The following is a 25,271-nucleotide window of genomic DNA, read 5'->3' as shown; positions in this document are numbered from 1 at the left end:
AATATTAGAAAGATTTCTGAACACACTGCAGTTCAGTGTAACACCATTACTATGACCTCAGCGCTAAAGCAAAGGACTACCTTTGTGACAGTGTCAAAAACATTGGAGTGAAATGCATTTGATTGTACAGGCGTGCATAATAAAGTGGCTGGGCTGCTGAGTGTGTATTTGCTATAATTAATTTGTTATATTAGTTACCTGTAATATCTCGAGAATCTTCAGTTTGGTGTCCATCACTGTCAGGTCCATTTTGTCGATACTATCTTTACCTCCTCTCTGTCCGTCAAGCACAAGCCCTGCCCCCAGCCCCGCTCCTCTGGATCCTGAACCTCCAAATATGGACTGCTTCCTGTTGAGGACCATGGTGGACATCATTTGACCCATTCCATGTATGGAGCGCTTCACGTTCTTCCCTGCAGACAGGGAAAAATAGCAATAGTCTTACACCTTGCACCCTATAAAATCAGACTGGGAAACCAGTGTCACCTGCCTGTGTGCATGTAAATCAGTGTCAGTGAGGTAGAAATTTGCCAGCATATAAGAAAATGGTCCACATTACAAAATAGGGCACTCATAGGCTATTAGACAAAGATATTTTTTTACCAATCTGTCCCATTTTACATTATGTAGCTTAAAGTTTTAAAGCAAAAGGTAGGAAAAGGTCAAAGTCATCATCACTTACAACTCCATCACTTAGAATTCCGAAAGTGGATGATGAACTAGGAAATCTAAGGCCATCAAACCCAATCAAAATAAGACGGAAAAAGAGGGCTACAGGTTAACGATTTAAGTTAACAGTAAACGGAGAGCACAGTACCTGACCCATCATCATGGAATAAGAGCCCAGCATATCCTGGATTAGGTCTACAGTCGATGATGCCCAACAGGGTTCTGGTGAGTCTGAGAAGCTCAAAGAAACTGTAGAAACCAAAGTAGATCAAATGTCTGGCCAAACTCACCACCTTGAGACAAAACAGAAGAAAGGAAGTGATCAGAGAAGAAAGAGGAACACTAAAAGACAGTGAAATTTGTAAAATGAGAGAGGAAGTAGTAGAGTAGGGACTGACCTCATATGTGAGTTTGTTTTTCTCCTCATTGTGGAATGGCAGCTCGTCGTTCAGGACATTGTTGAGATACTCCTCCATGAACGCCATTGTGTTGGAGAAACGGTTCTTCTTGTTGTCTCGGCTGTCGTCCATGTTGGAGTCATAACTGAAGGTGACACATAAGAACATATTAACTAAAACAGTAAGTGATGGAACAAAACCACTGACCTGATGAACATTGACAGAGTAGGAAACAAATGTCTCATCTGGTTGAATTTTTCACATATGAACACTTCTCCAAGCACATCACAAAGTCTACAACATACAGGAACTGGATTGATGAGATACTTAATGCACAAGACACACAAGATGCACAATTCAGACAAGGACTTTAAGGCTCTGAATGTTATAATCATACTGCTAAAGTGCAGATGTTAATCTAACAATTTTGGTAGTTCACAAACAGCATTAGGTCGATTAACCACTGTCATCAGGTATGGAGGAGGGTCAACCCTGACTTCCATGTACTCTGGGAAAACCGAGATGCATTGTGATCATATCTGTGATGCAGTCAACAAAGACAAATATGTGACTATACGTATAAGGGGTGTTAAGGAAAGCTGTGACAAGCACGTTCATGGGAAGTCTGCAAATGCTGAGGCTGGTGCAATTCTGCTACTAGGGGCTTCCTGCAGACCTACCTCGAGGTATGGGTAAGTAGTATAAATACTTCACACTGACAATAACATCACCTACCTGAACAGGGACTTGAACCCTGGACCCTCAGATTAAAAGTCTGATGATCTACCAACTGAGCTACCCAGGAGCAGACTTGTAGACTGTAAGTCAAGCAGTGCTGAGAGGTGATCCCAAGTGTTTAGAACTTACTCAGTGTTCAAGATTTAATTAAAGCGTTTGGTCTTGACCTGGTCTACTTGGAAAGTGTCATGAGATAACTTTTGTTGTGAATTGGCACTATATAAATTGAATTGAAGATAGTGGACTTAACAGATTGCCACAGATACTGGGTAGCCACAGGGCATCCAAAGACAACTGATCAAGGTTTCCTTCACAGAGACTTTACTTTCACAATATACTAACTACCTAAACAGGGACTTGAAACCTGGACGCTCAGATTAAAAGTCTGATGCTCTACCAACTGAGCTACCCAGGCTTCAGGAGTGCTTGACAGCAGAGGAGAAGATCACCATACAGACTTGTTTGGTCCATTCTTGTCCAAACAAGTCCTAGCAAGCACACTCTACCAACAGCACTACATACACCAGAAACAACAAACAAACAATAAAACAGTCAGGCAGCATAGAAAACACGCTTAAAAGATGTGAGATTTCCTATAATCCTCATAGGCAATTTCTGCAATATTAAAATCCACCAACTCTTTGATAGTGATTGAGGTGGGAATCTCCGTCCAGAGGCGGGCGAACTTGACAGGCGTCACCAGCTCCTGTGGGTCTCTGTCAACGTGAGCGTGGAGCATAAGACGACAGAAGGAAGCACGGAGGTCAAAGGGCAACGTCTCGTCCATCATGCACAGGAAGATGAGCTCCACGTCCAACTGCTTGGAGATCTCGTCAATGGCAAGATACTGACGGTCCAGACACATTCGGGCAAAGAGCTTAAGCTGGTACCTGAGTGTGTCATCAGAGAAGAACAGACTCCTTGAGCTTTGCTTTGTTTAATCATCTTTCTTGGTTTAATTTACAATGTAACATTGATATTTTCATGAAATTTTCCATGGATGACCCTCCACGTCTACCGGTAGTAGGTAAGGACGTTCTCATCGTGAGCGTTGCCTTGTCTTGCCTCCTGAGCCAGCTGTCTGATGCTTTTCTCCTGTCTCTCATTTGTCTTGTCTGTCCACACCAGCCACACCTACAAGAAGAAAAAAGAATAAAACGAATTACACTGAAATTACCATCTCCAGCTTCATTTGTCAAAGCTGAAAACACGGCCAGCTAACGATCAGTTATTGATCAGGTAGAACTAAAATGTCTTTAAATGCGCTGCCTGCAGTCACTCGTGGTGCCATCTTCACTAGGGTTGTCACAATACCACAATGTTAAACTCTGATACAATGCTTTTAGAAAAACAGCTTGGGCTAACTAGCTAACTGTAAGCCAGATTATGTTTCCTGTCACGTCTATCTATCTATATGAATAACTTTGAAAAGTTATTATATCAGAAAAATCTATCCTCATAACACAAAAATTGTAATTATTACTTCTGAGAATCATTTCACCCTTGTAGCTCGTTGCATGTTGTCGCAGCACAGCAACAAACACACAAAACATGGGAAAATAAAGAGCTAAATAAAAAAAAAAAAAAACCCCATACATACTTCGTCCTCATCTCCATAGTCATCCATCCCCATGTATTCTCCCTGAACACCACCAGGGGGCGCCTCTCTGGGGACACGACGCCTGGATGGAGCAAAACAGAAATCAAATGAAACTGAAACATCTTGACATTGAAAGAACTATTTGCATAATTATAAGCTACATTTAGAGTGAAATTGGATTCCATAGCTCTGCAAGTCATTTTGTATCAAAAAAACAACACTTCAAAATAAAAGCACTGTTCAAGAAATTTAAATTACAGCTGTTCAGCCCAACCCCTTCCTCCCTCCTCACTCTGTTTTGATGAGGATGTCTTGGTTTTTGGAGTCCAGCACACATTTACAGATGAGCTCCTGAGTGACGGGAATGGCCACATTGTTGGACACACACAGGTCGGACAGGTAGTCTAGAAACCTGCACAAACGCACATACAAACAGAGTTAACATGGAGGAATAACAAACTGACAACATCAACAAAGTGAGCACCCCTGCTGCCCCCAACCCCCCACCCCCCACCTCCGAGTACCTGGGCTCTCTGTTCTTGCGGACCAGGCTGACAAAGGTCTCCACCTCAGTCTTGGTGATGTGTTTCTCTAGCAGTTTTCGGTTGTTGTGCAGCAGGGCAGTGATTGTGTCCTCAGCCAGGATGTCATAACCAATCTGACTCTGCATCAGACCAAACTGCTTCGCTATATGCTCCTGGAGAAGGGAGGACGATGAGAAAACAAGAAAATCATTCACGTTTTGTTTTTCATCTCCCTGTGTATCTTGACTTTGAGTAACATTAATGACACTGGCACCACCAGCACCTTGACTTTCGGATTTCTGTCATTAACATCATGAACAAACTTAAAAGTTTATTCTTGATTTTCTGAACAAACAGTTCAGATCTCACCTCAGGGTCCATTTAGTTCACAGTCAGCTAGTTTGCTAAGTTGTCATTGACTTTGAGGCATGTTGTCAACTTGATGAAGTCCATCAGCTGGCTAAGATCATGTGATTTGACTGAAAGCTCTGAACAGGAACAAAATGGACATCGAAGAGAGAACATCTCGACTAAGAGGTTTGTTGAGATTAATCGCCAGTGTAAGACTGCGTTGCATTATGGGAAATCCAATATACAAAACTTTGGACCTTTGTTTTCATTTGTCCACTATTTGAAACTGTAACTGAAAATTGAAATTATTTGTTCTACTGAAAAGATGAGTACACAACAGTGTCATCAGCATAAAATGGTACCATACATTATGTACACAGAAAAGAGAATTGGTCCAAGAATAGGACCCTGGGGTACACCCTTCGATATGGGAAAGACCCAGCTAACTGAACACACTGAGTTGTATGTTCGCAGGTTGTGGTTGGGGGGGGGGGCCATCATCACCACTGTTTTCATCCTCATCTTCCTCTTCACCTGGTTCTTGCGGTAGTCCTCCTGGGAGTGTCGCAGGACTCTGTAGCAGAGTCTGAACATGTACTGGTAGGGAGAGTTCTTCTGGTCTGCCAGCTCCTCCAGACACAGCAGAGGACCCTCACCTCCACCCCGGTCCTTAAAGGGAGCCTTCAGGATGCCAAAGATCTGGACGCACAAGCGCACACAAGGCATCACTTCAGAGTTTCTGCTTCACGATGAATTTATTTCAATCTGCGAGCAATTTTTGGATCATACCTGCTTGAGGATATTCTGTTCTCTCATCAGTTTCTGTCTCTCTCGATTTGCTTTGGTCATTACAACATCCAGGACCGACTGACCGCTGTTCACAACATCTGCCACGAAGAAAACCACATCCTCCAGCAGCTTGATAGCAAACCTGACCAACAAAACACTACACATTAACTCTTTCTCAAGGCTTTCCTACCTGTTCCTATTAAAAATGCAACAGTTCAGAATCAGAATCGGAATTTCTTTTTTTTTTTTTATCTCAGAGGGGAAATTCTTTCTCGCACAGACATTGCACTTGCAGTTTTCCTGACCAAGAAGAAAAAGTAAAAATATAAAATAGGATAAAAACTAAAATAAGTATAAAATATAAAAATATCAGGTATTTATATAAAAGTTAGATAAAAGTTAAGTCAGCTTTTAGGGTTCAAAAACAATTTAGGAATGATTTTGGTTCATGGACCTTCTCTTCCTTCATTATTTCATATTACTGATATTTTTTTTTCTTCCAGCAGTTGGGGAAAAGAAGCTTTGTCAAAATACCACTTTCTGGGGTTGTAATTTAGTTCAAAATGTTTGCCCTGACTTCCCTAATCTGAATAGTGGCTTCAGTGCATTCTTGCACTGAAGACATTTTCTACAAAAAAGTTTGTTATATACATATATATGTATATATACATATATATGTTATCGATGTACTCACCATGTGTTAATGTATTACTGTACTATTTCTCTGTAGGATAAAATGAACAGACATAAACACACACGCACATGCATACACACACACACACACACTGCCATACCGGCGGTCGTTCTGGCTGATGAAGCCCTGGTTGAACTGGTCCACCACGGTGCTCAACATGGCGCTGGCGTCGTTGGCAAAATCCAGATCTCTGATCTCCATCACAGGAACGGAGACGATGGCGAACGCCTCCTTGTCCTCTTTCGTGGGACAGGTTCCCAACTGCAGGAGGAGTTGGATTAATATACACTTGAACAGTGACGGACAGTAAGTGACTCCAGCTGAAATATATTCCACAAACAAATTTTACTTCATAGTTTCTAAAAACTATTCTTTAAATTATTTTTCTGCTGCAGTTGAGGTTTAAAGATCAATTTGTTGTGTCTGTACATCAGATAAATACTGGAGATTTCTGTTTGTTAAAATAAGTTGAACTTTTACACTGCAATTTAATATCAACACATCCTTTTGTCTTATATTACTGGGGTTGGTTTTACCGATTTCAGCTTTTTGAGTCTTTATGAGTTAAATTATATTTTATTTTAAGATTGTTGACTTTAATTTGACTGTATTTACAGTTTTTAAGTAGCAGATGTATGTTACCAGTATTATTAACTGTTTTCGGTGCCTCACATTGAGAAATACAACAATAAAACCAATCTCAGATTTTCTCGTTATGTTTGTTTTACATGTACAGTACATGTTGAGTCAAATGCTGGCCTTTTCAAAGCCAGCTGATAGCATGAAAGTGATTGGGACCAACCATGAGTCTGATGGGTCTCTCCTCATCGACATCAATGGGAACGTTGGTGCTCTGGATCCAGGTGTTGGTGCACAGGTGTCTCAGTCGAACGTACGAGTTTCTGGAAGACAAACGTCTGCTTGTCACTTGGCTCTGAATTATTTATGTCACTCTGCTTCTCTGTGGCAGGTTACACTGTCCCTGTCATTCTCTGCAGCCTTTTAATGTGAAACACCCACAGGAAGTTGCCGTGTGTGCTTGTACCGTGGTACGAATGAGTCTGTCTTCTGCAGCGTGGTCGGGTCGAGCTCGAACAGCGAGGCGATGTCGTTCCCGTGAGCAACTGCCACCAGCTTGTACTTGATCCTCTCGCCGTGGGAGCGCTTGTTGCTACGACTACCATCCATCTACAGAGAGGTCAGAGGTCAGAGGACTGAGATCAGAGGGTGAGGCTGAGGAGATGCAAACGCTCTTCACTTCAGAGGAAGTTACAACATCAGCTGGCGTGAACTCACCGAGGACGACGGCTCTGCGGTGTCTCCTTTATATCCTGGGTTCTCCTACAACAACAACAACAGTCCAAAAGGATTAGCTACTGCAACAAAGCAGAGCATTTCTTAAAGTATTCCAAATAAAAATAAGTGCAGTATACATTAAAGGATTCCATTGTGTTGACTGTTAAAAAGTGGAAGCTGGTGAGCACAAATTCCTTATTGACTCATAAAAAGAAACATGCATACACTGGCTGTTTCCAGCTTCTCAAAGTCAGTATTGCTGAAGCTGCTCTTCTGTGATTGTAGACTGAATATCTCTGATGGCACATCGATTACCAGAGAAGACAATAATTATAATAATCATTATTTGCCATTTTATTAGGCCTACAGCCTAATGACCAAGATGGAAAATGACAACAAACTTCACAAAAATAGCAACTGACAAAATTACTTCTCATTTCTAACTCATTCATTCATTCATTCATCAGTCCTTCCATCCAGTGTTGCCATGGTTACCTCAGCAGCCAGGTAGTTGCCGGTGGCCAGGTGTTTGAAGCGGTAGAGGCTGTTCCAGTGTCCCGCCCCCCCACGACACGGGTCATGATGGACAACCTGAGGGACCAATCAGACACAGAGTTTACCACAGCTCTGTGTGTGTGTGTGTGTGTGCGTGTGTGCGTGTGTGGGTGGGTGGGTGTACCTCCACCTCCCACAGGGCGTTGGAGCTGGTTGCCGAGGTCGCTGACTGTCTTAGTGTTGTTCGGAGGAAAACGTGGAGTTTGCTCTTGTACTCGTCGCAGGTCAGAAACTTTTCCTGTTCAGCGTGAAACAAACGCACCACGTCGCCCTGAGAGACAGGATTAAAGGTGCGTTTAAGGACAAGTCCGCAGTGTTTGAATTTTCTGCTCACTGCTGGTGTAAGATCACAACTTCTTTTAATGTACTACTGGATCCCTGTCCAGTTTTGGATGACTTCAGTTACGGTGGCTTCATGTTTTGCTCACAGACACGATTTACGCTTCTGACTGGAATCGTCTCAACAGCAACAACAACTGAGGCTCAGGGTGCTTTAGTATTCAGAACTTACCTGCAAGTCAAATTCTATTTGGCGGATGATCAAATTTTAACCTTTCATAATCATTCAGCGGTTTATATATATATATATATATATATATATATAGTAATGCTGCCTTTTGAGTTGAAGTACGTTTCTGAGCCCTGTACTGTAAATACAGCAGTAGTGTGTGAGGTGTGTCTCACTCACTCCTTTGAGGACTTCCTCTCTGTGGTCACTGAACATCATAAACAGGTTGATCTTCCAGCTGGTGTTGCAGTTCACCGAGTTCACCTGCAGAGGGAGGAAGAGCTGCTGATACAGAACTCACCAGTGCTCATCAGTACTGCACCCAGTATGAGCGCTGGTGTCAGGGTCAGGACTGAGTGTCTGCGGCTCACCTCCTTGCAGCCCGGATGGTCGCTCAGTTCGTAGTTTGAAGCGTGAAGCGGCTGACCGGCGTTCACCGGGTTCAGGATCACTTTGTCTCCCACCACCACCTGCAACAGGCACAACACACTCGGTTCAGCTGGTCCTCAGAGCAAACGTCCGCGAACTCGCAGCGTGTGATGTGTCCCATGAAGTGTGTTTACGTTGTCTCCGTTGGCACGGAGCTTCCAGAACGGCTGGATGAAGAGCCAGGAACCTTCGTTTCCTGTCCCGTCCAGAGTGACCCGCATGGCGTTCTTCTCCAGCAGAGCCGGCAGACGTTTGTTCACCGTCAGGTATTTATTACTCTTCATGTGGAGCAGCTGGACACACAGAGAAGTACAGACAAGTCTGCTCACAGTCCACCTTTTCCTTCATGTTGGGACTCAAAGCAACAGACACACACACACACACACACACATACTGTCACAAAGGCCCAAATGTAGATTCTTCCACCACTGAAAATAGTCCTCGACAAACTATTTCTATTTCATCCAGTTTCTTGGATTAAAAGTACAGCGAGCTGATTTTCAAAATGAATTCAGTTTGTCATTTGCATCTACATGAACACTGAAAGCTTATTCTTCCAAATTCACTTTTAATGGCAGTGATGTTGGAATCCACAGGCCTCGTTTAGGTTTGTGTGACGTTAACATCGAGGTTGAGCTCTTTAAGTTAGTCAGATCAAGTGAATATCTGCCAAAGTCTGTTCGGTATTAAAGTTCCTTTTTCTTTTTGTGTCTCCCTGTTGAGTTGCAGTAGTTGTTGCAGGATGTTTAAAGACAGACATGAAATATTCTGAACTTTTCCTTTAAAGAAATACTTCAGCCTTTTAGAAACCTGCTCTCTCTCTCTCTGAGGTGTGGAGCCTGCAGCCAATCAGTGATGACTTTGTTCCCCTCAGTCAGGACGTCTGTTTAAACATGTGGAAGGTGCAGCTCTGCTATCGTCTACTGCAACACATCCATGTAACCCTGCCCACACCTTCAACACACACACACACACACACACACACCTTTCTCCTACAGGAATCTTTATCTTAACAATCTGACACAGTTTCACTCACACCAACCACACCCACACTGTGTGTGTGTGTGTGTGTGTGTGTGTGTGAGTCATGATGACAGATCTTGAGCTCTGAAGCGAGGTCAATATTGACTAACAGATAACAACACACGGATACACAAAGCAAAACAGCAGGACGGGATGTGTGTGTGCGCGCACGTGTGTGCGTTGAGTATGTTTTAGAGTTTATGCTACTTTCTACTCCACTGTGTGTACGTAAGAGCTTCAGTTACTTCTCACATCAGATTTTACACATGAGATCAGAACATAAAACATGACCGTCCACTATATGAAATACTTTAAATAAGCTCCAGCAGCTCTGACATTAAAGTTCTGTTCACCTGTTAATGCATCCATGATAATACTGCAGTAACACTTCACTTTGGAGCTTATTTTCTGACAACACTTCTGTACTTTTAAGTTTTGAGCTCAGGACATCAGAGTGTGGTGTCCCTTCGTCCTCCACTGATTGGTCCACACAAACCTGAACTTACATGTTGAGTTTCAAGGAGACAGGAAACAGCACACAGTGTGGACACAGGAATTGTCCTGTGCGGGACAGACAGACTCTCATACTAACAATAAATACTACAGTACTACAGTACTGCATGAAGGGGCATTTACTGGCTTCTAGGCCAATTTTGGCAGCAGGTTTAACCACAGTCATTCAGTAATTTTCTCTCTAAGTGGTGAAGTGAATAAACACTGGAAGTGGAGGAAAATAACATGTTGTTGACTAACAGGCTGTCAGACTTGATGCTGTTTGCAGTGAATAAACGAGGACTGTGGAAACCCTCCAGCAGTCAAACTCCAGTTTGACTGTCTGCAGGGTGAACACATGCTTTACTTTCAAGGATGTGGTTTTGTCCTTCCGTGGACATCTGGCATGTTTGCAGTAATTTTGTGTCTCATTGTACTGTCTTTCTGTGGTCGTTTTGTGTCTTTTTTATTTTTTATATCCATCTTGTGTCTCGTTATGGTCTCTTTGCATAGTCATTGTTGTCTCTTTTTGTGGTCATCTGATTGGACTGTTGTCCCCCTGTCTAAGGATGACAGACCTCCCAATGGACATTTCATTTACCTGTATGACAGTCCCGTATTTGACGATGTCTCCATGGACTTTCTTGTTTTCCGTCTCGTTCTGCTTCTGCTCCAGATTGGAGGCATGCTGCAACACACACAGAAGACTTTATATGTTATATTACAATATTATACAATATTATCAGCATGATTATTCTGTGATAATGTGCTGATTTTCAAAAACACTGCATTGATTTCTAGTTAACAGTTTACATGCAAAGATTTGTAGCTGCAGTTCAATTTGTGTTGTGTTTAAACTCTCGACCACTAGATGGCAGGGCTGCAATCTTCAGCCATTTGCTTAAGATATCGCGAGTCGTAACCCTGGGTTCTGTGATACCAATGAAAATTAAAGAAAACTTTTGTGACAGCATCCAGATTCATGTTTTACCTGTAAGAATCACATTTTAATATCTGCAGTCTTCATTTGACCCGTACAACCACCACAATTGGAGAACGGAGAAATAAAAGGTGTACATCCTGCTCGTGGGTCAGTTCCTCTCTCCTGATTGGCTATTGATAGCTCAGTCAGCTGACGAGTTAGTCACACTGCACAGCGGAAGGGGGTCACACCAGCGCTTAGTTTAGTTTAGTTTAGTCGTTTAGTTTAGAGTTTTGGAGTTCAGTGACTCGGACACTCGGTGTGTCAAAGTCTACGAGCTGCTCTGTGGTCCCAGAAAGCCGAACCCGACTCGACTGACACTGAGGCAGGTCTTTGGAGTGTCTGTTACCTGTAGTTTCTGTAGCAGAACCACATCAGCGATCTTGTCCTTCTCATGTTTGGCCTGTTTGGCTTTCCAGAACTGCTTCTGAGCCGAGTACCGACTCATGGGGCACACCTTGAACAGGCAGTCTGACAGAAGACGACAGACGAGAAGAATTAGAACAGCAAATACAGTTCAACGAGACAGTGGGCGTCCGAAGTGACACATATTAGACCACAGACTCTCATTTGATAAGATTCTGTCCAGATGTATCTCGTCTGATAACAATTTCGCTTTCAGATGGCTTATTACAGAAATTGTATAAAACCCACCACCAAAACATTCATCATTCTGTCGTATTACTCATGGATCAGCTCAGTCCCTTCCTACACACTGTGGATTCTCACAGCAGTTAGTTCCAGAGTGACGACTGGTCAGCACCAGCTAGTGAAGCTAATTGGTTGTTTTGGTTTCAGAACATCAAACTGGTGAAGCGTCTGACATTAAGCCTATCACTGATACACTATATAGACAAAAGTATCCAGACACCCCTCTCTATGGGGCTGTGTCTCAGGGTTTGGGCTCGGCCCCTGACTTCCAGTGAAGGGAAAAATGGGCACAAATTCCCACAGAAACACTCCAACATGTTGTGCAAAGCCTTCACAGAAGAGTGGAAGCTGTTAGAGCTGCAAAGCTGTCTGTGTGTCCTCCACTATGTGTCTATATAGTGTATTTTAAACTGAATTCAGGAGGTGGACTGACAGACTGACACCATGTGGATCAAATGGAAGTTTGGGTTAAGATAAAACTTCAACTTTAAATCAGATTAGATGGAAGGAGGGAGAAATTTAGTGAAAAGCTGTAAGAGACAACAGAGAGAGAGAGACACCACAGGGAAGTCAAATATTGCAAATATTGACTCTCCTCCAGCACATCCTGTATGTTCAACGACACTGACACTGCAAAGCCTCTGTCTGTGTGTGTGTGTGTGTGTGTGTGTGTGTGTGTGTGTGTGTGTGTCAGGCAAACATAATTTGCCTGTGTATTGCATTGCAAAGATGTAAATGGATTTTCAGGTTAAAGTCATCTTGACTTGAGAGTCGCCAGTCAATCACAGGGCCAACACACAAAGGCAATTTAGAGTAGCCAATTAACCTAATGTGCATGTTTTTGGGGTTGTGGGAGGAAGCCGGAGAACCCGGAGAAAACCCACGCAGGCACAGGGAGAACATGCAAACTCCACATAGAAGGGCCCACACCGGGATTCGAACCTGTGCTAACCACTGCACCACCGTGCCGCCCGTTTTTGTGTTTGTGGTCCAAAAAACAAATGTGATATTAATTACAATCCAGAGCAAACATTGTAGAGAAAACGATGGAAACATCATCATTATTCTCTCCAAATGAACTCCCAGGAATTAACTTTCATGAATGTGTAATATGTGGGCGATGTGTACTTTTACTTCAGCGAGGTTTTGAATGCAGAACTTTTACCTATAGTGGAGTATTTTCACAGTGTGGTATTAGTACTTTTACTGAAGTAAAGCTTAAAGTTGGAGTTGTCACTCACTCACTGTGTTCTACTTGTTAACTGGTTCAACAGCACAGAGCAGATGGTGTGTGTGTGTGTGTGTGTGTGTGTGTCAGTCAGTGGAAAACTTCACCAGGAGCCTCCAGTGACAGCAGCTGGCCTCACATGACACACACGCACGCCCGCACATGCACACGCACACACACACGCACGCTGGAGGTTTTCTTGGATCCGTTCGGTTCTCAGACGTGGTTTTGCAGGTCAGCATTAGTGTGGCGGACTGAAGTCCTACCTCTGAACTTCTTCGGAGGATTCTCCAAATCCCCAGCAGCTGGCTCGACCACACAGCGGTCATCTACCAACCTACAGGCAAAAACCAAAGAAGAAGAAGAAACGTCAGTCTGTTAGAGAGGCAGCAGTAGGAGCAACGGGAGAGGAGGAGACAACTGAGGAGTCCAAAAAGAAAAGAAGAAGAAGAAATGAGTGGAAGAGGAAGATGAGATTGAATGGAGCGTGAATAGGGACTTAATGACGGGATAATTCATGAATGAATTTTAAAATATTACAATATTTTCATGTATGTTTGCATACTTTACATCCTTAAAACTAACACAACAGCTTTAAGGACTTTAAGGACTAACTCAGCGACGCTCTCGAGCTATTTTGTTCTTTTATAGGAGAAATCCCAAGATCAGAATTCCTTTATTTATCCCTGGAGGGAAATTCTTGAAATTCTACTAAACCCCATCAGTTTGTCCTTTACTGAACCGAAGGAGAGAGAAAAGTTTCAGGAAACAGAAAACTTAATACATAAAACAGTCAACACCAAACTGTGCGCAGAAACATCAGAAACGAACTGAGCTCTGAGAGGAGGAACAAAGATCAGATTGTCGGAGGTCTGAGGACAGGAAACAGCAGTCGGCGGCACGCTGCTAATGTGCGACTCTTCTTCTATTTTTAGACTTTTTTTCTCACTCAACGCTGCTGCAGCTGATAAGTAAGAAGTTCAGTCACAAACTGTGAACAGCAGCCACGCTGGCAGCCAATCAGGACGCTCCATCCATCAGCCGCGCTGACGACACGCAGCTGGGTTTGCCCTCACGTCACTCAGCCAACGTTCAGCCAAACTGCTTTTACCAGCAAAAGAAAACTACTTGGGTTCCAAAAAATGCAGAAATTCAACTCATTTATACACATTTCTGTCATGTAGAAAATCACATTTTATATGTCACAGTACACAGAAAAACACATTACTGCAGTTTACCACACACAGAGGTGTCATATCTGAGTATCAAACAGCCCCCAGTCGATTAATCAGTTAGTCTGCAACGGGTCTGAGACCAGACGAGTTCGAGTCAATACGAGTCGACATCATAATCACTCAGACAGGAAGCTGCAACAGCTGGCCAGAAAAGGCAAATCAACACCCATCGATGACAGGGACTCGTTGATCGATCCAGATCGATACACTGGCAACGTGGCTGCCACAGGACCAGGTTCTGACAAGTTTCAGTGGAAGAACCAAACTTAAACTGTGAAAGTGAGACGCACAACAACGAGTCGTTCGTTTGTCTCGGGACCCCGAAGGAGGAAAGTTCAACCTGCATGTGTGTGTGTGTGTGTCATTACAGTAAATCTCTCTTACCATCAGTGTTTAGGTAACAGAGGCCTCACACACACACACACACACACACACACACACACACACACACACACACACATGGCCTCCAGCTGAAAGCAGTTAATGTGTGTATGAATGGACAGGTAATCCTGATGACTGCAGAGTGTCTGCTCGCCACACAAAGAGAGAGATTCCACTGAGTGTGTGTGTGTGTGTGTGTGTGTGTGTGTGTGTGTGTGACTCTGGAGAGCCTCCACCTGGTTTTCTTTGGTCTGAACCGGAGCAGGGAAGTAAAAGTTGGCTTGATAATCCACTGATCTTTTATTGTGAAGGAGATGGCATCATCACGTCCTGTCTGAGCTATACTTTCCACTAAGGAAAAGAGATTTTCTTTAATGATGAAATTACTTTTGAAATGTCCAACGTGATGGAGGATGACTCAGCATTGCACCGCCTGCCTGTCTGAGTCGTAGTTTTGCATGTGGTTTCAGTCGGGTCACGCAGGTCAATTAGAAACCAAAACCTCAGCGTGTAAACAAATCAGGTGACTGCAGGTGACGGTTGGAAACTCCAGCTTTCACGTTTGATAATTACCTGCCAAACACGTAGCTCGCAGAGACATGACCAATGCACACACACACACACACACACGCACACACACTTCCTGCCTGCTGTGTGTATGAGGGTCACTGACTTAATTACCCATCATTTAAATCACTGAGCCTCAGTAAACAAAAACTAAAAAACCTGCATATGGAAATGAGAACCATGAAGACCTGAATGCCTCATCAGGATGACGAGACGAACACAAAGAGGCTTTTGATAAGTGAACGACTGATATCCAGTATGCGTCAAACCCACCAGGTTTAGTTATTGTTTACACAGAAACCAGCTAGCGAGCTCATTCATGTTGGCTCCAGGTACTGGTTGAAAACTAAATCCCCCACACAGATTTGTATTAAGGAGAACCTACTTGGACTTGTGATTCACAGGAAGTAATTTTACTTCGGGAGAACGCTTGAGATGAGGACAGAGCAGCTAACGTTAGCCCAGACTCTGATAGCATCATTCAGAACCTGCTCCCTCACAGTCAAGTCCTGAACCTTTTAACCTACGCAATAATGTACTAAGCTAATGCTAACTCTTAGCTTTGTAAATAACACTCTGATGCTGCTGTAACTAAGCTAGCAGCTGTATGCTGACCAGGGCCGGTTCTAGGCAGGCATATATGAGGGGGCAGTCAGAAATGTGAAGGGGGCATCATGCGTACACATCATGCTCCAGCACTGTTTTTCCCCTGTGCTTATAGTAACAGTGTTTTCTTCATTGAATTGGTTAGGTAGCTGAGCAGGCTGCTTTGGGGCAGCACTTGTTGGGGAAGGTACAGGAGAAGCAGTGCTTGCTGATGCTAAAGTAGTAGTCATGCTAGCTGCTGTCTCTGATGTACTAGCAGCAGCATCATTACTACTACTATCAATACAGACAGGAGCAGCACTGCACTTTATAAAAGCTGTGAAAAACAGATGCATTACACAGCATTAACTTTCTATTTGCGAGCTGCTGGAAGCTGGAGAGGCCACAGTAAGTTGATGTTTGTTTGGATGTCTTCCGAGCATTTAAAATACTTCTAATGAAGTACATCAGCTACTTAAGGGAGAGAGGAAACGAGAAACGTCATATTCCGAGTGTAATTGAACGCAACAAGTCCGTGGCTGTGCTGAAACCTGAAGATACACAGCGGGGATGAGAGGAATCTGATACTGTATTGTGTCCCTTTTTCGGCGGATTTTTCCGCTATTGTAGATATTTTGTCAACTTGTAATATTTTAATTTTGTGACGATATTAAAATGTTGTTTTTTCGACTTCTAAAATTTTGATTTGAGAGGCCAAGACATTTATTTGAGGGGGTGCTGCCCCCTCTTGCCCCTGCGTAGAGCCGGCCTTAGCTCAGTTTGGCCCTCACTTTCCTCTTCTCTTTCCAAACATATCCTTGTTTTTCCTCCTGTTCTCCCTCTTTTGTTCCTGTTTTCTTCCTTCACTTCTTTCATTTTTCCTCTTCCTGTGTTTATTTACTCAAGATGTTCTCTTTACTTTTTCTTGCTCTCATATTCGTCTTTTCTGAATCACTTCTTTTATTTTTTCATAATTTCCCATCTTTTCACTTTTTTCTCCTTGTTGGTTCCTTTCTTTCTTTCCTTCTTTCTTCTCGATTTTCCAACCGCCCACAGAGTTCGCCGTCACTAAGATCACAACAGCCAATCAGTTCTTTTGTCTGCCTGCCAGGTGTGTGTGTGTGTGTGTGTGTGTGTGTGTGTGTTGTTCAGGTCACCTGTGTCTGCTGATTGCTCTATTCACAGACCTGTCAGTTTCTCCCTCACACACACACACACACACAGACACTCAGGTGGGTATGACGACTAACATCTGACTGCTGCTCTGTTCCTCACTGATTCACATCGTCAGCACGTTTCAGATCAATTAGTTATTGGATCAAAAGAAAACTAATCATCTGACCAGCCTTACAGCATAATGATTTTAACTAATAACTTTAGCACAAATGAATGTTCAGTAGTTATGATTTGTGCGCTCATCACCACCACTTTTCACAAAGCCGTCCAATCAGAGTGCAGGAGGGTCGGGACAAACAGCACACAGACAGGGGCAGTCGTGGATCAGCGGTTAGGGTGTCGGACCCGTAACCGATGGGTCGCTGGTTCGATTCCCCGTCCCGGTGTCCATGGCTGAGGTACCCTTGAGCAAGGTACCTAACCCCCACTGCTCCCCGGGCGCTGCACGCGGTTGCCCACTGCCCCGGGTTTGCTGTGTGTGTGTGCACGTCACTTGGGTGGGTTAAATGCAGAGCACGAATTTCGTTCCCTCCAATGACAAAATATGTCACTTTCACTTTTTAACCATCCAGAACAGAAGTTAATACTGCTGGGGCCTCACTGATGGAACTGATCTCAGATTTACACCTGAGCTTATGTTTGAGTCATAAAAATGTTGAACATAAACTAGAATCACTGTGTCTCAGCTGCAAGCTGCAGTGTCCATCCATGTCTGTCAGACCCAAATAATATACACTATATGGACAAAAGTATTGGGCCACCTGCCCTTCACACCAACAGGGACTTTAATGACGTCTCATTGTAAACACACAGACAGCTTTGCAGCTCTAACAGCTTCCACTCTTCTGTGAAGGCTTTCCACAACATGTTGGAGTGTTTCTGTGGGAATTTGTGCCCATTCATGCAGTAGAGCATTTGTGAGGTCACACACTGATGTTGGACCAAAAGGCCTGGCTCACAATCTCCGTTCCAGTTCATCCCAAAGGTGTTGGATGGGGTTGAGGTCAGGGCTCTGTGTGGGCCAGTCAAGTTCTTCCACACCAAACTCATCCAACCATGTCTTTATGGAGCTTTGCTTTGTGCACTGGGGCACAGTCATGCTGGAATAGAAAAGGGCCTTCAACAAACTGTTGCCACAAAGTTGGAAGCATAGCATTGTCCAAAATGTCTTGGTGTGCTGAAGCATTAAGATTTCCCTTCACTGGAAGTCAGGGGCCGAGAACAAACCCTGAGACACAGCACATGGTGTATCATTACTACCCCAGTTCATGTTGAAACAGGGCAGCACGGTGGTGCAGTGGTTAGCACTGTCGCCTCATAACAAGAGGGTTCCAGGTTCGAATCCCGGTCTGGGCCCTTCTATGTGGAGTTTGCATGTTCTCCCTGTGCCTGCGTGGGTTTTCTCCGGGTTCTCCGGCTTCCTCCCACAATACCAAAAACATGCACATTAGGTTAATTGGCTGCTCTACATTGCCCCCTAGGTGTGAGTGTGAGAGTGTGTGGTTGTCTGTCTTTGTGTGTTGGCCCTGCAGTTGACTGGCGACCAGTCCAGGGTGAACCCCGCCTCTCGCCCGTAGTCAGCTGGGATAGGCTCCAGCTCCCCCGCGACCCTGACGGATAAGCGGTATAGAAAATGAATGGATGGATGTTGAAACAGCCCCATAAAGAAGTTTGTCTGGATACTTTTGTCTATATAGTGTACCTTTTAAGAGTAAGATTACGTGCAACACATGTGGTGGACTGGACTGCTGCCATTTTGGAAGTGAAGTAACTTCAGAGCATCCGGTTTGAATCCTGTTTGTTTTGATGCAGCTGGATTTGACTGCAGGGAAACCAGCCGGTTCATCCACTCAACCGTCCTCATCGTCTCTCACCCCGTCCGTCTGTCTGTCTATTCAAATGTCTCTCTCTGTCTGCCTGTCACCAGCATTTAGTTCCAAACAAACACAAACTGAGAGCAAACAGCATGAGCTCAGACGTCAGTTCAAACATTCACAACATGGCCAAAAGTATGCGGACAGCTAAACAGAAGTGACAGTGTAGCATACGATGGTGACTCAGTGTTCATGAACATGCTGCTCAAGCTCCACTTCTCCACATGTTGAACCTACTGCAGGGACACGTTGGTGATCATGTTGGATGGGGTTTAGGTCAGGACTGCAGTCACCTTCTTCCACACCAAACTGGGAAAACTGGACATTTTGAATCATATTGAAAACTGCTGGCACAAAGCTGGAATAACGCTGTTGTTGCTGTGATTTCAAGGTATTCAGAAACTTTGGACTGTTGTGAAGAAACGCCTTCCAAGTATCTGTCTCCATAGTAACAAATGAATGACTACGAGAAATGAAGACTGACGACGTGACGAACATCTGAAATGTCACTGAACCGCTTCAGGAAACTGTGAAGAACCTAACGTATGGATGAAGCGCCAGGTGAAACAGTTTCAGCTTCTGCTCGCTAAATGGCTTCACTGCAAGACGTTTAGGCGGGTTTGATTAAACGGGTGGAGGACGGACACAGTCTGATGCTCAAGGATGTGCAGGAATATTTATATTTCAGACAATGCTAAGGTCCACACACACCTGCTGATGCTAAGTTTTAGCGGGCACAGTGTTTGTCATGGTCTCAGTTTAGCGTGTTAGCACGCTGAAAAAACACGACAGTACAGCCAGAGCTGAAAGCCATTAGTTTTTTAGGTTTTTCAGTCACAAAACAAACTGAAAATTTGAGCCCATGACAGACACATTTGGACGTATCCTGCTGAAGAGTTGAGCTTAGTGTAAATGTTGACCTGAAGATGAAAAGTCACGAAAAGTCATGAGGATGACCAAACTTATTACAGTTCATCCTGAGGTGATCATGAACACCTGAACCACATTTCACCAAAAAATTACTGAGACCAACACATCAGAATGATGACTCAGCGTCGTTAATTTCCCTAAAAACAACATGCAGCTACATTTAGCACTTTGGCCACTGATTTATGTTAACAACCTGAGATTAGCACATTGATATATAAACCGTTTAGCATATTGGCTTGTTGTATACTAATACTATATGCTAACACTGTAATATTAATAATATGATAACTTTTTAACTCCTAACATTTAGCATGTCAACATTAGCATGCTATTAGTCTAGACCACACGCACTTAGGACACACTTCTGCCTGTGCGCGACGGCTACCTTGCTGAGTTTGACAACGATGATGATGATGATGATGTGATTTTTTATTTTTTATCCCTGTTCAAAGAGAGAGAGCACTTCCTTCCTTCACCTGATGTTATACGCCCTTCCTGTCTTCTGACCAAAAAGGACAGTTGCATGTCGATCCATTCAGTGGATACGGAGATCATCTCGCTCTGAAACGATGTGTTGACTTGAAATTACCAGGTGAGGTCTCCTTCCTCAGAGCTGTTAGCATATGACGCTAGAGTGGCTAAAAATGGTGAGCCGTTGTTCTTATTGTTGCTGCACACATCAATGGGAGACAGTGAAAGTAAAGGTCAGGGCTGAGCTAACACAGAGGAGTGGGTGTAAGACCACAGGACAGGAAACACGCCCACGCTGGCACAGTGGAAATCTCTCTTGGACACAGTCGGTACCACTTCCTCTTCCTGCCACACGAGCAGACAAGGCTGCTACTTTCTGTGTGTGTGTGTGTGTGTGTGTGTGTGTGTGTGTGTGCAACATCTGTCAAGCTTATCTCCAAGTTTGGAAACAGACTAATTACTGGGACGAGTCTTTAGCCACATCACAGCAGTCCAATAGCAGACAGTGCAGCACGGCGACACGCAGAGACAGAGTCAAGTCCTCGCACCACATGGACCCGAAAGCAGTAACTTCACAGTCTGAGGGTCAGCGACTGTGTGTGTGTGTGTGTGTGTGTGTGTGAGGTGTATGTGGTATGTGTGTGTGTGTGAGGTTTGTGTGTGTGTCTGTGTGTGTGAGGTCCGTGTGTGTGAGGTCCGCGTGTCTGTGTGCGTGTCTGTGTGTGTGTGAGATGTGTGTGAGGTGTGTGTCCTCGTCTTTCAACAGGCTACATGGTCCCGATGGAAAAGCTTTTGGTCCACTGATGGAAGAAGTTCTCAGTCCTTTTGCTAAAGTAACAGAAGCAGTACTGCCTGTAAAAAAACTGTTAGAAGTTTTACATTCAATATTTCCCTTCAGTACAAGTACAAAAGTGTAATAGCAAAATGTACTAGAAGTATCAAAGTACTTCAGAGAGTTTGTTGTTCTTTAACGTTATGGGACTTCAGTGATGCTTTAAACGCGAACACATTCTGTCATATTCGGTTATCTGAGTTGTTCCTCTTTCATTTGGACCATCAGCTTCCTGACATTAACTAGCTTAGTGATAGCAAATGACTTTTATCATCTGACTTTATGAAGCTACCAATGGCAGCCAAGTCGCAGTCAGCCGACCAATCGCAGCTCAGCTTAGGTTAGAATTAACCTGACAGCTGATTGGCTGCTCCTCAACAGATGAGTGGTGATCTTCTAACATGAGTTTGATTTGGACAGAAGTCCCTCTTTGTGTTGTAGTCGTGGAAAGTACATTTACACAAGTACTGAACTTAAGTACAGTTCTGAGGTACTTTGAGTATTTATACTGAACTTTCTACTACTATCCACTACATTTCATACAGTAATATTGTAGTTTCTGAGACATTTATTTAGCAGCTTTAGTTAACTTTTCAGATTAGAATTTGTTTTAAAACATACGATATAAAATGGAGTTAAACTCCAACCTGTCGCTTGAGAACTCTTTCATTAAGTGGTCTTGTCTCAGGTGTCTCTGAGTCGTTACCAGTTCACCTTGAAACCTCTCGCGGGGTCTCGTGTCAGTCTGAGGCCCGGCAGGTCAAATGATCTGATATTTCACTCACAGTTCAAAGGTGAGGGAGATAAGTAGCATCAGCAATACAAGTACGAGTGGTAAAAGTAACGTGACGTGATTAGACAGCCAACAGTGAGCAGTGAGCTACTTTCTATAGAGTTCAGTCCAGCGGTTCCCAACCTGAGGGTCGGAGCCCCCAGAGGGTCGAGTCCTACACCAGACATGGCTGTTTTGCTAATCTTTCACTTTTTGTTAAGTGTTTGAAAGTTTGATTAGTTTTAAGCCTTTCATTTTTAAGGATAAACTTTGACATGTTTTTGAAATGTAACTTGTTACTCTGTAAGGTACGTGAAGCTGCCAGATGGACGCAGTAAAGACATTACATCTTATAAAGACGTGAAGGCGGACACCTCCACACTGAAGCCTGGAGGCGTCCGGAGCAGTTCGGGCAGAGGAGCCGGAAACTCCGCGGTGACAGTGAACTCACCCCAGCGTGCTGATGAAGCCGTTGACGGAGCCCTCGGCGTACAGGGACACGATATCCCCGATGTGGAGGAAACTGGAGGCTGAGTCGGACATCCTGCAGCTGGTTCGGGCTCCTCCAGCAGCGACAGTGACGAACAGGTGGAGAAGGAGAGAAACTTTGTCCCCCTTCACTTCCGTGAGAAGACCTCCTCACATGCAGCAGCAGGAGTCCAAGTGGAGGAGAAAAACTCTTCACGTTCAACCTGCCGGCCCCGCCAGCCTTCACACACTCACAGCCGGGTTCTGCATGGCAGCGGGCTGCAAAAACCTCTTCAACAAGTTCGTCCCCGCGGCTGCAGGACCTGTCCTGTCCAAGTCCTGTCGGAGTTAGTAAGTGTGTGCTACAGGAGGTGCAGAGACACAACACGGCTCCGCGCCGCGCTCTTCCCTGCCTCCACCCTCCCTCCGCGCTGCGTCACTGTGTATGGGGCCGTGCGTGTGCGCGCCCACGCAGAAGACTCCGGTATTAAAAACCAGGAAGTGAGTCGAGGTGTTGATAAGGCTGACAGACAGCTGAAGAAGAAGGAAAACTGCCGCAGGCACACACACACACACACACGGAGCGTGCACACGCCCTTCCCCTCCACGCCCCCCATTATGACCTCTAATACCCACAAGTAACAAGCTAAGCGACATTTTGCAGACGCCGCAGACAAACTGCTTTGGTTTTGCCGGAGCCTTCAGCAGCAGGTGGAGGGCGCGCTGAGCTGAAGCAAGCGGAAATGTTTCCTTAACTTTTTCATTCCTAAAGCTGTAAACTTTTCTAATGCAGGTTTGTGTATCAGCTGTACATGTTGAACGGTTTGGAACCTTGATTGTTGTTACTGTGCGTCTGTTGGCCTGCTCCCAGCACATCTCACTGACAAAAAGGACTTCTGCTCTTCTTCTGTTTTTGTTTGTCAGGAAAATTTTGCCATTAAAGAACTTTGTTGATTTCCTGGTGACTGATGAAGTGTTTGCTGGTTTTTGCAGCGTTTCTGACCACATCTCATCATGGACACCTGATGAAAGTCCTTCACGTGTTACAATCAGACACGACAACTGTGCTCTTCTGTTAATCAAATATAAATACACTATGTAGACAAAAGTATCCAGACACCCCCCTCTATGGGCCTGTGTCTCAGGGTTTGGGCTCGGCCCCTGACTTCCAGAATCAGAATCAGAATCAGAATCAGCTTTATTTGCCAAGTATGTGTGACCATACAAGGAATTTGACTCTGGATTTTTCTCTGTCCTGTGCACCATACAAAATACAAAATAGCAATAATAATAATAAAATGAAGAATAAAATATTTACAAGAAAGGGAAAAAAAAAAATATATATATATATATTTATACATATATATATACACATGTAGTGCAAACAGTGTGATGGTTCACACAATGGCAGGTGGTTTACGGGGAGATCAGGGAGACAGCCTGGGGGAAGAAACTGTTTTTGTGTCTGGTAGTCTTGGCATACAGAGCTCTGTAACGCCTACCAGAGGGAAGCAGATCAAACAGTTTGTGTGCAGGGTGTGAAAGATGAAAGAAAGTGACATATTTTGTCATTGGAGGGAACTCACTCCAACGAAATTCGTGCTCTGCATTTAACCCACCCAAGTGACGTGCACACACACACAGCAAACCCGGGGCAGTGGGCGACCGCGTGCAGCGCCCGGGGAGCAGTGGGGGTTAGGTACCTTGCTCAAGGGTACCTCAGCCATGGACACCGTGACGGGGAATCGAACCAGCGATCCACCGGTTACGGGTCCGACACCCTAACCGCTGATCCACGACTGCAGTGATGCTTCCTGCCCGTTTTTTGACCCTGGACTGGTATAAGTCCTGGATGGAGGGCAGGTCGGCCCCGATGATCTTTTCTGCAGACCTGATTGTCCGTTGCAGTCTGTTTCTGTCCTGTTTGGTGGCCGATCCAAACCAGACAGTGATGGAAGTGCAGAGAACAGACTGGACGATGGAGGTGTAGAAGATGGTCAGCAGCTCCTGAGGCAGGTTGAACTTCTTCAGCTGTCGCAGAAAATACAACCTCTGCTGGGCCTTTTTCCTGATGAGGTCTACGTGGGACTTCCACTTGAGATCCCGGGCGATTGTAGTTCCCAGGAACTTAAAGGAGTCCACAGTAGACACTGTGTTGTTGAAAATGGTAAGAGGCGGTAAGGTGGGTGGGTTCTTCCTAAAGTCCACTGTCATCTCCACAGTCTTGAGCAGGTTGTTCTGACCACACCAGAGGACCAGCTGGTCTACTTCACGTCTGTAGGCAGCCTCATCACCGTCCTTGATGAGGCCAACTACTGTTGTGTCGTCCGCAAACTTAAGTAGTTTTACGGACGGGTCCCCTGAGGAGCAGTCGTTAGTGTATAGGGAGAAGAGCAGCGGGGAAAGAACACACCCCTGGGGGGCGCCGGTACTGATGGTTCTGGTGCTGGAGGTGATGCTCCCCAGCCTCACCTGCTGCCTCCTGTCAGTGAGGAAGTTATAGATCCACTGAGAGGTGGAGGTCGGCACTGTGAGCTGTGAGAGCTTCTGGTGGAGGATTTCTGGGATGATGGTGTTGAATGCAGAGCTGAAGTCCACAAACAGGATCCTGGCATATGTCCCTGGGGTGTCAAGGTGATGGAGGATGAAGTGCAGCCCCATGTTGACTGCGTCATTCACCGACCGGTTTGCCCGGTAGGCAAACTGCAGGGGGTCAAGCCGGGGGCCTGTGATGAACTTCAGGTGGTTCAGCACCAGCCTCTCAAAGGATTTCATAACCACAGACGTCAGGGCGACGGGTCTGTAGTTATTCAACCCTGTGATGGTGGGTTTTTTGGGGACTGGGATGATGGTGAAGCGTTTGAAGCAGAAGGGTACTTCTCCCCTGCCATACTTACCTGGCAGGGGAGATACCATGATCAAGAAGGTGGTTCACCCAGGGCGAGGCTCAGCCATTGCACTCCGGTTGTGCTGACCCCTGCGAATTCCCCAAATGTGGGAATCTCGACTGCATAATTTCTGGAAGTGGGGGATTGCGTTCGCGCTCTCCCCTG

The 25,271-nt window shown here is 44.7% G+C and overlaps 1 protein-coding gene, 1 long non-coding RNA gene and 3 other non-coding genes across 6 annotated transcripts in view; 2 read left to right on the top strand and 3 right to left on the bottom strand.

Moving 5' to 3' along the window:
* Window positions 1-23,143, bottom strand: part of itpr3 (inositol 1,4,5-trisphosphate receptor, type 3) — a 46,452-nt gene extending 23,309 nt beyond the window's left edge. For both annotated transcript variants that reach the window (XM_046396208.1, XM_046396209.1), the window contains exons 1-23: window positions 22,202-23,143; window positions 13,194-13,264; window positions 11,398-11,519; window positions 10,668-10,754; window positions 8,686-8,844; window positions 8,494-8,592; window positions 8,303-8,386; window positions 7,739-7,885; window positions 7,555-7,650; window positions 7,060-7,104; window positions 6,809-6,951; window positions 6,566-6,665; window positions 5,864-6,024; window positions 5,070-5,211; window positions 4,815-4,979; window positions 3,930-4,102; window positions 3,698-3,817; window positions 3,406-3,487; window positions 2,824-2,939; window positions 2,444-2,695; window positions 1,068-1,212; window positions 818-962; window positions 199-413 (exon numbers count right to left, since the gene is read on the bottom strand). In XM_046396208.1, the coding sequence (XP_046252164.1) occupies window positions 199-413; window positions 818-962; window positions 1,068-1,212; window positions 2,444-2,695; window positions 2,824-2,939; window positions 3,406-3,487; window positions 3,698-3,817; window positions 3,930-4,102; window positions 4,815-4,979; window positions 5,070-5,211; window positions 5,864-6,024; window positions 6,566-6,665; window positions 6,809-6,951; window positions 7,060-7,104; window positions 7,555-7,650; window positions 7,739-7,885; window positions 8,303-8,386; window positions 8,494-8,592; window positions 8,686-8,844; window positions 10,668-10,754; window positions 11,398-11,519; window positions 13,194-13,264; window positions 22,202-22,293 (2,961 nt within the window). In that variant the 5' untranslated portion in view covers window positions 22,294-23,143. The remainder of the gene's footprint in view (window positions 1-198; window positions 414-817; window positions 963-1,067; window positions 1,213-2,443; window positions 2,696-2,823; window positions 2,940-3,405; window positions 3,488-3,697; window positions 3,818-3,929; window positions 4,103-4,814; window positions 4,980-5,069; window positions 5,212-5,863; window positions 6,025-6,565; window positions 6,666-6,808; window positions 6,952-7,059; window positions 7,105-7,554; window positions 7,651-7,738; window positions 7,886-8,302; window positions 8,387-8,493; window positions 8,593-8,685; window positions 8,845-10,667; window positions 10,755-11,397; window positions 11,520-13,193; window positions 13,265-22,201) is intronic.
* On the bottom strand, window positions 1,800-1,872 carry trnak-uuu. Its single transcript has one exon. It is a non-coding gene; the product is annotated as a tRNA-Lys (tRNA).
* trnak-uuu lies at window positions 2,148-2,220 on the bottom strand. The gene has a single exon. It is a non-coding gene; the product is annotated as a tRNA-Lys (tRNA).
* LOC124063015 lies at window positions 22,874-23,183 on the top strand. The gene is made up of 2 exons (XR_006844035.1): window positions 22,874-23,011; window positions 23,143-23,183. It is a non-coding gene; the product is annotated as an uncharacterized LOC124063015 (long non-coding RNA).
* A 1,924-nt stretch (window positions 23,184-25,107) lies between these two features.
* On the top strand, window positions 25,108-25,271 carry LOC124064065. Its single transcript, XR_006844223.1, has one exon. It is a non-coding gene; the product is annotated as a U1 spliceosomal RNA (small nuclear RNA).

Source organism: Scatophagus argus, chromosome 8 (genome assembly GCF_020382885.2).
Source record: "Scatophagus argus isolate fScaArg1 chromosome 8, fScaArg1.pri, whole genome shotgun sequence".
Classification (NCBI taxonomy): domain Eukaryota; kingdom Metazoa; phylum Chordata; class Actinopteri; family Scatophagidae; genus Scatophagus; species Scatophagus argus.
Note: the sequence above shows the minus strand (reverse complement) of the source record. Positions and strands in the feature narration are given on the sequence as shown.